This window comes from Stegostoma tigrinum, chromosome 39, assembly GCF_030684315.1.
Source record: "Stegostoma tigrinum isolate sSteTig4 chromosome 39, sSteTig4.hap1, whole genome shotgun sequence".
NCBI lineage: Eukaryota > Metazoa > Chordata > Chondrichthyes > Orectolobiformes > Stegostomatidae > Stegostoma > Stegostoma tigrinum.
In genome coordinates this window covers 9,277,888-9,290,309 of record NC_081392.1, presented here as the reverse complement: position 1 = coordinate 9,290,309, position 12,422 = coordinate 9,277,888, and the positions used below count along the sequence as shown (strand labels likewise).

At 44.3% G+C, this 12,422-nt stretch overlaps 1 protein-coding gene across 1 annotated transcript; it reads right to left on the bottom strand.

Annotated features, from left to right (window-relative positions):
* Nucleotides 1-1,230: 1,230 nt before the first annotated feature.
* On the bottom strand, nucleotides 1,231-11,464 carry rsph4a (radial spoke head component 4A). Its single transcript, XM_048522521.2, has 6 exons — nucleotides 10,786-11,464; nucleotides 7,065-7,305; nucleotides 5,693-6,451; nucleotides 3,636-3,777; nucleotides 2,339-2,456; nucleotides 1,231-1,614 (listed from the first exon to the last, which is right to left on the bottom strand). Exons 1-6 carry the CDS (start codon nucleotides 10,992-10,994, stop codon nucleotides 1,374-1,376), a joined length of 1,710 nt encoding a protein of 569 aa, XP_048378478.1. The 5' UTR covers nucleotides 10,995-11,464; the 3' UTR covers nucleotides 1,231-1,373.
* Between the last annotated feature and the right edge of the window lie 958 nt (nucleotides 11,465-12,422).

The window sequence follows — 12,422 nt, the reverse complement described above, 5'->3', positions numbered from 1 at the left end:
CAGTGAAGAAACTCTTCCTTGATTCGATTATAAATGATTATTCTGAGACTATCCCAGAGTTTGGGATTCCCTAGCCAACCTTTCTGCTTTAAGTGAGTTTAAGCCCCTTCAGAATCGTGTAAGTTTTAAGTAGATCCCCTTTCTTTCTTTTAGATTCCAGAGATCCAATTTACTCAGCCTCTCACCAGAGGGCAACTGTTCAAACCAAGGGATCAATCCAGCCAACATTTGCTGTACCACGATCTACAATGCAAGCAACTCCTTGCTGGTGTGGACCCCAAAGGCATCTTTATATATTCTGCAGAGTCATGACATATCTGGGGGCAAATTATTGTTCCCATTTCCCATATTACAAGCTGTTTATTTAGCAAATGCAAATTATTGGAGTCAAGTGAACACCTTTTTATTTGCTGAGATTACACATGCAATGTTTCAGCTGGACTGTGTAGTCTGGAGGTCTGACTGGAGAATATGTGCAAATAATGGCCATTGCTGTTAATGCCAACATTGGCTGAAACATGCAGCTCCGGGAGCACCTGATATTGGTTGCAACTGTGGCATCAGATTTTCAGGAATTAGGTGGGGAGACTGCAGAATTAGTGATGAACCCTGCTCTGTCTAATGTCCTTTGTGCAGTACAGGAGCAAATCACTGCAGATGCTGGAATCTGTACTGAAAATATAAAAAATGCTGGAGATCACAGCGGGTCAGGCAGCATCTATGACGAGAAAGCCAGCTAATATTTGAGCCTGAGCTGATGAAGAGTCATCTAGGCTCAAAATGTTAGTTTGCTTTCTCTCTACGGATGCTGCCTGACCCGCTGTGATCTCCAGCACTTTTTGTTTTCGGTCCTTCTTGCAGTGCTTCCTATGCAAATTGCAACTCACCGTCACTTTTGTCTCTTGTATTCCACTCCCTCTCTGTCCCTCGCACATCTCTCCCTCACAAGGTCTACTCTTTCCCCCACCTTCTCTTTACGCCTTGCTGATTCTCTGGTGTCAGTCCAGTCACTGGTCAGGGTGATGGGGTTTGAATGCAGACGTTGGAAATTCTTGAGCAAAAGTGTAAAACTGTACATGCCTGATACATGGCATAAACACAGAACAAGCTGCAATATCAGGTGGCACCTGTGGACAGAGAGTAGAAATACTGTTTCAGATCAATGACCTTTCATCAATAAATGCTTGGGTTTTGCACAAGTAGTTAAAAAAGAATTTTTTATTATCCTCTATGCAGCTGTAAGAAATACACTTTCAAACTTAGTGTTCTTCGACATGTGAGGGGAGCAGCAAGTATAACACCTCAGAAAATTCATATAAAATACAGAGAAAAGAAAATGTCAAAACTATTTGTCTAGGGAAATCCGTCTTTAATTAGTTGTCATCCTCATCCTCCTCCTCTTCCTCCTCCTCCTCTTCCTCGGCCTCCTCTGCCGCGGCCAGTCTCTCCTCCAATGCAGCCCGCAGAGCCTGCTCCTCTTCCACCGTCGGGTCATCTACCTCGGTGGTATCGGGACCGCTGATATACTCTGCCTGTACCGGTGGGGCCGGGGGAGGGCTGTAGTTTTCCGGGCTGTACTTGTGGCCCCAGCCAAAATAAATGTTCTCAAATTTCCTGTCAAACAGAAAAACAATTCGATTGGAGGCCCAGTGACTACACGAGCAAACCAAGTGACGGCCCAGTTTGGAGGGGAGCTAGGTGTAGCAGTTGCATCAATGGACTAAAAACTTAGAGGCTAAGGCTCTGGGGATTTAAATTCAAATCTAGAAATATAAAGATGGCTTCAGTAATGGTGATCACGGCAACTATTTTCAATTGTCTAATATATCCCACCTGGTTCGCTAAGATGCTCTAGCAAAGGATATGTGCTGTCCTTACCCGGTCTGGCCTTCATGTGATTCTAGATCCATAACAATACGGCTGCCTCTGAAATGGCCTAGCAAGCCTCTTGATTTAAAGGTGACAAATACTGGCCTTGTCAGTGAACCCCTCTGTTAAAGAATTTCTTTAAATGAAGTGTTAATTTGCTAATCTAGAGCTGGGCTCCTGAAACCACAAACTTCAAAGATTGCTCCTGAGTTTGACTGTCATCCTGTGCCCTCTCAGAGGTTTGAGGGCACACAACAGCACTCCGACCCTTCAAATGCTGAGATTCTCATCTGCAATTGTCCCAGTGGAAACAGCAGTTACTTCTCTCGACAACAAAGCACTGGACCTAAATGATCTCAGTGTACCCCTTGTTACAGGGGGAAGGTAAATACCGAGCAGCTGGTCAACGTGTTCAAAGACAGGGAACCCATCCCACATTCCTGCTGCACCCAAAATAATGGATACTCACTTTCCAATTGCAAAGGTGTAGGCCCCTGGCCAGAGGTTGGACCGGACCAAAGCAGTGGCGTACTGGGAGATCAGATTGGATGAAGGCTTGACAGTCCAGGGAGGTATATTGTTGAGCTCTGAAACAATGAAAGACCAGGAATGAGGCATAAGATATATTCAGTTACTGACACTATCACTACCATGAGGAACACTATGAGGATACAGATAGTTCTGCTATGATGCATATTTCGTTAATGCGAATTGGCTGTAACGTGAGTGATGAATAGTGGATGCTGTTTGAATAATGCAAACTTTCTGCTTTAGAAGTATCGTGATTTTGTGTAGCGATTTCCCTATGATGTGATTTTCTATGGTAATATTCTATAGCGCGAGGTCACACAAGAACTACCTGTATTATTATTCCCACTTTTCTGTCTCTCTTAGGACTGGATCCATGAGACTATGGGATATGGTGAGGGGTAGGGACAGTAACTGTGCGATTAACTGTGAATGATAAATGTTGTGAGATCATGCATAGTTGAGATTGAGGGATGAACAACGGAAGTGTAGGGTGGGAATTGAGGGATATAGGGAGCAGGTGGATATTGGTATTGAAGGATGCGGGGAAGACTCATGTTATTTGGGGTAAAGTGACCCGTGTTCATAGAAACAGTGGCATGGTGAATGCAAAGTTCAGCAGTAACCTGCCCACTAAAGCTATTGGGCATTGAATTTGTGTGATGCTGCACCCACCAGGAATATACAGTAATTTGAAAAATTGACAATAAATAGTAAAACGATTTTTGAAAAAAGAGAAAAAGTGAAGTTGGTGGATATGGAGACAATGTGGATAGTTCAGATTGAGGGGCATGGGAGAAAATGAAGTTAGAAAATATGGGGAGTGAGTGGATAATTAGGATCAAAGAATACGGGGAGAAGGTGGATGGGTGAAGTTGGGGGGGATATGGGAAGAAGGTGGGAAATTGGAAATGAAGGATATGGAAAGAAGGTGGGCAAATCAAATTGAGTAATATGGGAAGAAGATGGATAGGTGAGGTATAGGGATATGTGGATCAAGCGGAATTAAGGGATAATTGGAAGACGGCATGTGGGAACTGTATCTGTGAAAAATGTATTGGTTTGACTGGCTTATGATCTTCTCCTGCTCCCAGAATGTCTCAGCAGTCAAGGCCTTCCAGGGGGAGGAAGGAAATTTTGCAACGAAAGGTAAATGGGGACATGACACAACAAATAAAGTGAAACCCTGCCCATGCCACCTAGTGTGGAGGGCCTTATTTTGATGACATCTGTCTTACCTGCATCCTCAGAGAGTGGAGTGAGGAGGGGTGGCCCCACCTCTGGTTCTGGCTCATCAGGAACCTCCTTCTCCTCTTCCTCCTCTTCCTCCTCAAAATCCTCCTCCTTTTTCTGAACAGGATTAAACCAAACACAGCGGCCCTGTGTCAGAGAAAACAATTTTGGTTAAGAATCCAAAACTCTAGAACAGGGTTCAGTGTTCTTTGATTTGATCAACACAATCTTCTCAAAAGGTCACTGCAAACACCAGACAAGATTTCATGCTGAGGCACACAAACAAGTGCAGCTGATCAAAAGCATGGTCTGATGTAGGTTTTAAGAAGCATCTTAAAGGAGTAAGACTTAGGACTCATCACTGGTACCACTAATCCTTACCATGCCAATAGTTTAGGAGCATGGGCTTAAATTCCACCAGACTTCACAGAATTGTTCCTGCAGAAGAAAGATGGCCATTTAGCCCATTCTGTCTGTACTGACATTCTGAGCATTTTGGCTGAGTGCCAAACTCCTGCCTTTTCCTTGTAATCCTGCATATTATTTCTATTTAAATAAACATGTGTTGTCCTCTTCAGTGCATCAATTGAACCTGCCTTCGCCATACTTCTGATCAGTTCATTCCAAACTCAGACCAATTGTTACATGAATTTTGTTTTCACCTTGCATTTGCTTCTTTTGCAAAACACTTCAAAATTATGCCCTCTGAGTCTTTATCCTTTTATAAAAGGGAACAGTTTCTCCTTATCAACACTCTCCAGGCTCCACACAATTTAGAAAAATTCTATCAATTTGCACTTCAGCTTTCTCCTCTCCAAAGAAAACAGTTCCAACTTCTCCAATCTGTGCACATAACTGATGCTTCTCATCCCTTGAACCCATTCTTATAAATCTCTTCGGCACTCTCTGCATACACTCCTTCTTAGAGTGGAGCACACAGGTTTGTACATAGTGCTCTAACTGAAACCTTTCCAGGGCCCTTTATAAGTCCAGCACCTTCCTTACCCTGTAATTTAAGCCCATTATTAATACTGCCTTGAATACTATACGCTTTAGTAAGTGTTCTCGCTACTTGTGCTCGCTACCAGGCATTGGAACATTGGACTTTTTCACTTCTGTAATTTCTAAGAACTGTAACTGAAGAAACTGTACCTGGGGACCTTTACACCTAAGATGGCACCGTAAGTGGTGACTTGTACACTTTTCACTGTACGCATTTGAGTACATGTGACAATAAAGCTAATTCTAATTATAGATTTAGGTCACCTACTTTGTCATATTCCTGTCTTAGGGGCCTGTGGCGTGGTCAATACTAATTAATGGCACCAATCCGGCAAACTGATGATCGCCAGTCACTGAATTGGTAAGTTGAGTGACAAGTATAGCTTCACCAAGCCTATTTACAGAGGAGCTAAGTATTCCAGCAAACAAAGGCACAACACAATAACCAGAAGTATGTCCTATTACTGGTACTCACTGAAATTTTTAAGCATTCCAGTGAGTACCAGTAATAAGGACATACTTCTGGTTATTGTGCTGGGTGCTGATAGCTTGTGCAGTGGAAAGTAAGCCTGAGTATTCTGCTGGACATGTGTTTCTAAGGGACCCTTTCCATGGAGTAAAGTTTCCCAACTTTAAGGATATTTAAATGGTCATTGGATAAGCATACGGATGATAATGGAGTAGTGTAGGTTAGATGGGCTTCAGATTGGTTTCACAGGTCGGCACAATATTGAGGGCAAAGGGCCTGTACTGTGCTGTAATGTTCTATGTTCTATGTTATATGTTAATGATGGGTGTATCCCCATTAATGTGAGTTCCCAGTAAATTCAGGCTCACAATCTCTCTTAGCATCACCTAATGTGGCAGATTTCAGGTCTCAGCTCATAAAAGTCCAAGTCAGAGTAGGCTCCCAGTATTTGGGAGTATATCTCTAATTCCGAAAAGCTTATCACAACGAGATCACTGCCCATCTTCTCATCTAGGCATATTGACAGAATTTTGCAAGTTGAAGATTAGGAAGAGAATAAACTAAAACATGGAGGTGTAAAAGCGGGAGTACCTGTGGGAGGATGTGTTGAGTGTGATGGACCCAGTTGGCCATGCTGTCCAACAACTCTGCTGTAGCAATTCCTTCAAAGTCTGGATTCTCCTCGTAATTTTCCCTCACTGAGCCTTCCTCTTCCTCCTCCTCTTCCTCTCCAAACTGATAGAAGCCCAGCGGGCTGATCTGAGTGCCAGCCGATATCCGAGCAATCTGTGCCCTCAGGTAATTCAACTCGTAACCAGGAAATGGTGGATAACTGATGACAGGTGCATCCAAGTTGCCGGTGAAGAATTTCTTGATCTTCCTGGCTACCGTGATCTGTGCAGGTGTAACAGGGGGCAACTTTACCCATGGCTTGGCTGGCTCACTGCAAACAAAATAGGTGTACCTGTTGGTTCCAGAGCGATTTTCCTCTTTTGGGATAACTGGTGGTGGTTTATATGTTGATTCCGGAGGCTTATCTTCCAGCTCTTCAGTTTCTTCCTCCTCCGTTCGACCAAAGTCGTCTTTCTCATCTTCCTTTCCCTCAGCGTCCTCCTCTTCTCCCAACTCCTCTGCATCCTCCTCGCCCTCACGGAAATCCACCTCAGCTATGATATAATTCCCATTGATTCCCAAGATCTTTCCCCAGAACCGGCACTTCTGCAGTGGGTGGGCTTCCACCAATTGCTTCAGTGCCAGAAAGATGCGGAATAGCTCATCGCTGCTGAGGCCAATTCCTGCTTGCTCAAAGTAGTAGGCTAATTCCATGACATTGGGCAGGGGTGTATCCACCTGCCAGAGAAAAGATAAGGATGTTAAAGGGAAAGGTGTTGAAGTCCTAGACCAACATAAAATAAACCACCTTTCACACCATAAGGAAACCTCAGAGTTTACAACTCGTAGAATACTTCAAAATGTTTTCACTGTTGTCACATAGGAAGCTAATGTTCACACCCACAAAAAGAAATGTGATAATGACCACGTTGTCTACAAGAAAGAATGTGATTTCGGCTAAGTGCCTAGCACGGTTATGGTTGTTGCTAGCTGATGAAATGTTTACAAAGTGCGACTTTTAATGACATGCAAAAACACCACAACCATGACCACTTTTTAAAATTTATTTCAGATTCATAAACACTCAAGCAGAAAGGTTTTAGTGTGCAAAGTTTCAAAGCTATAAGAGTTTGTATCAATGTTTTCTAGCTGAAAAGCATCTGAAACAGAAAAGAGGATGTGGTGATCAGAAGTGAAAGAGAGTCTTCAAAGCAAGAAATGGAAGAGTAGAGGTAGGAATGATGCATTGCTGGGATTGAGTATCTGTAAAGGATACTGTTGGGAAATAAGTTGAAGGTTGGTTTTGCTGTTTATGTTACGATGTTTCTAACATGCTGAAACCAGTATTTACCACTTCCTCCTCATGGTCTGCTGCCACCCCCTCTTCTGTCTCCACTGCCTTCGCGAAAAGAGATTTCTGAACCTCAGCCAGACTGTATGCCATTGAATTCTCATACTCGTCACGAAGAGTATCCATTTTTTTGGAGAACTGTGTCTGCTTCACCTTCTTGCTGATGTCTTCAAAGATGTCCACAGCATTGATAGGTCTCTCATCCAACAGCTTGGTCATCACCTGTGACAGGTGATCATAGCTAATGGAGAAATAACAAAGAACAGAAAGGACACTATACTCAGTTGTTTCAGTGTTACTCCCTACCTTGTGCTCAACTAACTCAAACATTTAGAATTACATCTTCCTCCCATTTGCTAATATAGCTTGCACCTTTCTCCTCGAGTTTTCACAGTAGTCCTGCTGCCTGCTAAGGCTGCCCTGAAGTCCTTACTGGTATGAGCATCTACACTGAGTGGGCACATAGGTAAGTGTGAGAGGGAATCACACCCCAACCAGATTATGAACGGATGAAGGAAGACACAAAATATATGTTCAATGTCCCTGTCATTTCCTCGATGTCCAGGATAATATCTAACTTTGCCTTTCAAGGACCAACACATAATTTAGCTACTCTCCTCCTTTTATACCCTTAAAGAAGCTCTTACAATCTATTTCTTTTAGTCTGGTCAGTTTGCTCTCATACTCCTTTTTCCCCTTATTATATATTACACATACAGAATTAAACAAAACACATGATGGCAAGCATAGGGACAGTTATGAAGCTGTGGAACTCAATTCTGGTTTGAAGCAGGTATGCCCTCTTGCACTTTCAATTGAGCAGGGTTTGATCCCCTGGCTTGATAGTAATGGTTAAGTGGGGAATACGCCAAGACATGAGGTTGCAGATTGTGCTGGATTGCAATTCTGCTGTTTTTGATGGCTCACAGCATCTAATGGATGCCCAGATTTGAGCTGCTAGATCTATTCGACCGTATATTCCATTTAACACAGTGATAGTGCCACACAACACAATGGCGGATTCTCAATGTGAAGGCACAACTTCTTATCTACAAAGTGGACACTCTAACCAATAATATCGTGGACAGATGCATCTGCAGCCAGCAGATTAGCACGGATGAGGTCAAGTATGTTCCTCCCTCACCACTGGATACTGTGGTATGGCAGCCACGTCCTTTAGGACCAGGCCAGCTCGATCAGTAGTGCCGCTGCCGAGCTACTGTGAATGCATATTTCAAGCCTTGCCATGTCATTACTTCCTCCAAGTGTTGTTCAACACGGAGGCGTACTGATTCATCAGCCAAGGAAAGACGGTGCATTGTAATCAGTAGGATATTTCTTTGTCCATGTTTAACCTGAAGCCACAAGACGGCACGGGGTGAAGAGTCAATACTGGGATTCCTGCAGCAAGTCCCTCCTGACCGTATCCCACTGTGCTACCAGCTCTGCTGGCCCTGTCCTGCCAATGGGACAAGATATAACCAGGATAGAGATGATGGCGTCAGGGACATTATAAGTAAAGTATGACTTTGTGAGTATGACTATGTCAGGCTCTTGCTTGACTAGTCTGCAAATTTGTTGTACATTTTGGATTGCTGATTTAAATGCTTCCGTCTTTTTATTGGCCACCGTACCGTTTTGGGCATTGAATGAGTCCACTTCAGCAGTCTTCCCATTCCCAACATAATCGACTCAACTCAGGCATAAGGTTCTCTATCCCAGCTGAAATATGTTGGTTTCAAACTTAATCAGGAATTCAATTGTATTATGATCAGTTTTTCCCAGTGGAACTTTTACTATGAAGTTACTAATGAACACTGTCGCACTAGGTCTAAAATAATTTAAAACATGTTACCTGCAAACATTTTGTTCCAGAAAAGTATCACAAATGCATTGTACAATCTAATTTTCCAGAGAACTTTTGTCAATTTGATTAGTAAAGCCCATATGAAGATTAAAGTCCCCCACAATTATTACTTTACTCTGGGCTCCATTTGTTTTTCTTAACAGTCTGTTCGACAATATAGCTGTTATTACGGTGCTTATGAACTAATCCTGTCCATGCTCTCTCGCCCTGCATTTTTTTACTATTTATTTCTACAGGACATTGCTGGCTAGACCATCATTTACTGCCCATTTCCTAGCAAAGGTATGATGAGTTCTCTCCTTGGACTTTTCAAAATTTAACCCATGGTTGTGGTCATTGCCTGCTGGGCCAGGATGTTTGCAATTTCTGCAGACAATTAAGAGTCAGCCAGATTACAGTGGGTCTGGAGTCACGTGTAGGTAGAGTGAGTAAGGATGGCAGATTTCCTTCCCTAAAGGGCTCAGTGAACCAGTTGGGATTTTAGAACAAACACACCATTACAGTAGCTTCTTTTTTAAACAATTCATTTGTGGGATGTGGGTAGCTAGGCCAGCATATATTGGCCATCCCTAATGGCCCAGAGAGCAGTTGAGGGTTAAGCACACTGCTGTGGAGTATGTGTGGGCCAAACTAGGTGAGAATGGCAGATTTCCTTCCCATTATTGAACCAGATGGCATTTTACTAACAATTGATGATGGTTTAATGGTCATTATTAAATTCCTATTTCCAGATTCTAATTGAACTCAAATTCCACTATCTGCCATGACAGGATTCGAACCCAGGTCCCCATAGCACTACCTGGGTCTCTGGATTAAAAGTCTAGCAATAACACAATGAGGCTATCACCTACCCATAAGGCTCAGACCCTTATCCCCAGAGCTTTAGCCTCGAATACCAGCCCAATGACAATATCACTGCACTAATGCCTCCCCACTGCTGCAGTCCATATGCTTTAGATGGACCCATACTACTGTAAGTTCCAGGATATTGACCCTGCTATGGTGAAGGAACGGTAACATAGTTCCAAATCAGGATGATAGGTGGCTTGGAGGGGAACTTACAGGAAATGATGTTTCCATGCCTTTCGACAGCTCAGGGCTTCCCAAACTATGGGTCATACCTTTCGCAGTCTTGAGACAGAATTTTGAGGCTGTAAGCTTCAAGACAGCAGTGGCTCAAACTCCATGCTAAGATCTGCAGGTCACTTTAAAACATTGTAATTCTTCAAATGATAGCCATGACCTGTTGGATAGATCTATCTGACCTGGTGACTGCTGTAAAAATAAACCGTGAAAAAGGTAAAGATAGTAAGAACTGCTGATGCTGGAGTCAGAGATAACATAGAGTAGAGCTGAGGGAACACAGCAGGCCAGGCAGCATCAGAGGAGTAGGAAAGCTGACATTTCAAAATATCAGAGATAGTAGGAACTGCAGATGCTGGAGAATCTGAGATAACAAGGTATACAGCTGGATGAACACAGCAGGCCAAGCAGCATCAGAGGAGCAGGAAGGCTGACGTTTCTGATAAAGGGTCTAGGCCCAAAACATTAGCCTTCCTGCTCCTCTGATGCTGCTTGGCCTGCTGTGTTCATCCAACTCTACGCCATGTTTCGAAATATCAGCTTTCCTACTCCTCTGATGCTGCCTGGCCTGCTGTAATAAAGGTAAAAATTTAAAAAATGTGATTTGTGGCTGAAATGCAGTAAACTCTGGAGTTGGGGATGGAGGGTGGTGTGGAGGGAGGGTGGTGCCAAGAGGAAACTATTAGAAGTGACCCATGTCAGGCAAGGGGTGGGGGAGAAAGAGAATGAATGTAACTTCTACCAGTTTGTTTCAAAAGTTTAGATACTCACAGATTGAGGTTCATGGTGGGGCTTTTCTGGAGTAAATAGGCCTTTGCATTTTGGACCATTATTTCATTTGCGGTTGTCAGATTATGCTCAGATTCAACCTGCTCCAATGCCTCCTGACTGCTCATGCTGCTTGCAAATTCACTCTGATGTATTTTGCCATCAGACTCCGACTGGCTTGGTTTAGGCACTTCATCCAGAAGTTCTGACATTTTTGTTTTTGTCAGTATAATTTTCACTTTCTACAATCTATCTACTGTCAGTCTGACACAGTTGCTCTTGTTTCCCCCACTTTCAAATGTCACTTTTCCCCTATACCTCCTTTATTTTGTTTTCCCTTGTCCCATTTTTCCTAATTTTCTAAATACCCTGAAAGACCATGTCTCTCCCCAACATAACCCTGGAACACACTCTCAATCTTTCTTCCCCAGTAACATCCCTCCCCCGTAAACTCTCACTCTCCTCCTGGTATCACTCTTCACTCTCCCTCCCAATAACTCTCTCCTCCTCCAAATAACTCTCACTCTCTTCACCGTCCACCACTAACTCACTGTCTCTCTCTTCCTCCCCCAAACTAACTCTCTCTCCCTCACCACTCACTCTCTTCAACCCCACGAACTCACTCTCTCTCTTCCCCTCGAACTAACTCAATCTCTCGACCCCCCCAATAACTCAATCACTCGATTCCCCCTTCAAACTAACACTTTCTCCTGCCCCCCCCCACTAACTCACTCACTCTCTCCCGCCCCCCACTAACTCACTCACTCTCTCCCAACCATCCAAACTCACTCACTCACTCCCAACCATCCACTAACTCACTCACTCCCAACCCTCCACTAACTCACTCACTCACTCTCTCCCACCCCTCCACTAACTCACTCACTCACTCTCTCCCAGCCCCCACTAACTCACTCCCTCTCTCTCCCCCCTCCGACTAACTCACTCACTCTCTCTCCCCCCTCCGACTAACTCACTCACTCTCTCTCTCACCCCCCACTAACTTACTCCCACCCCTCCACTAACTCACTCTCGCCCTCCCACTAACTCACTCACTCTCTCTCCCCCCTCTGACTAACTCACTCACTCCCTCTCTCTCCCGCCCCCACTAACTCACTCACTCTCTCTCTCACCCCCCACTAACTCACTCACACTCTCACGCCCCACTAACTTACTCACTCTCACCCCCCACTAACTCACTCCTGCCCCCCACTAACTCACTCACTCACTCTATCTCTCACCCCCCCTCTAACTCACTCACTCTCTCCCAACCCCACTAACTCACTCACTCCCACCCCCCCGCTAACTCACTCACTCCCACCCCTCCACTAACTCACTCTCGCCCTCCCACTAACTCACTCACTCTCTCTCCCCCCTCCGACTAACTCACTCACTCTCTCTCTCCCGCCCCCACTAACTCACTCACTCTCTCACCCGCCACTAACTCATTCACTCTCTCACCCCCCACTAACTCACTCCTTCCCCCCACTAACTCACTCACTCTCTCTCTCTCCCCCGACTAACTCACTCACTCTATCTCTCACCCCCCCTCTAACTCACTCACTCCCGCCCCTACTAACTCACTCACTCTCTCCCAACCCCACTAACTCACTCACTCTCTCCCAACCCCACTAACTCACTTA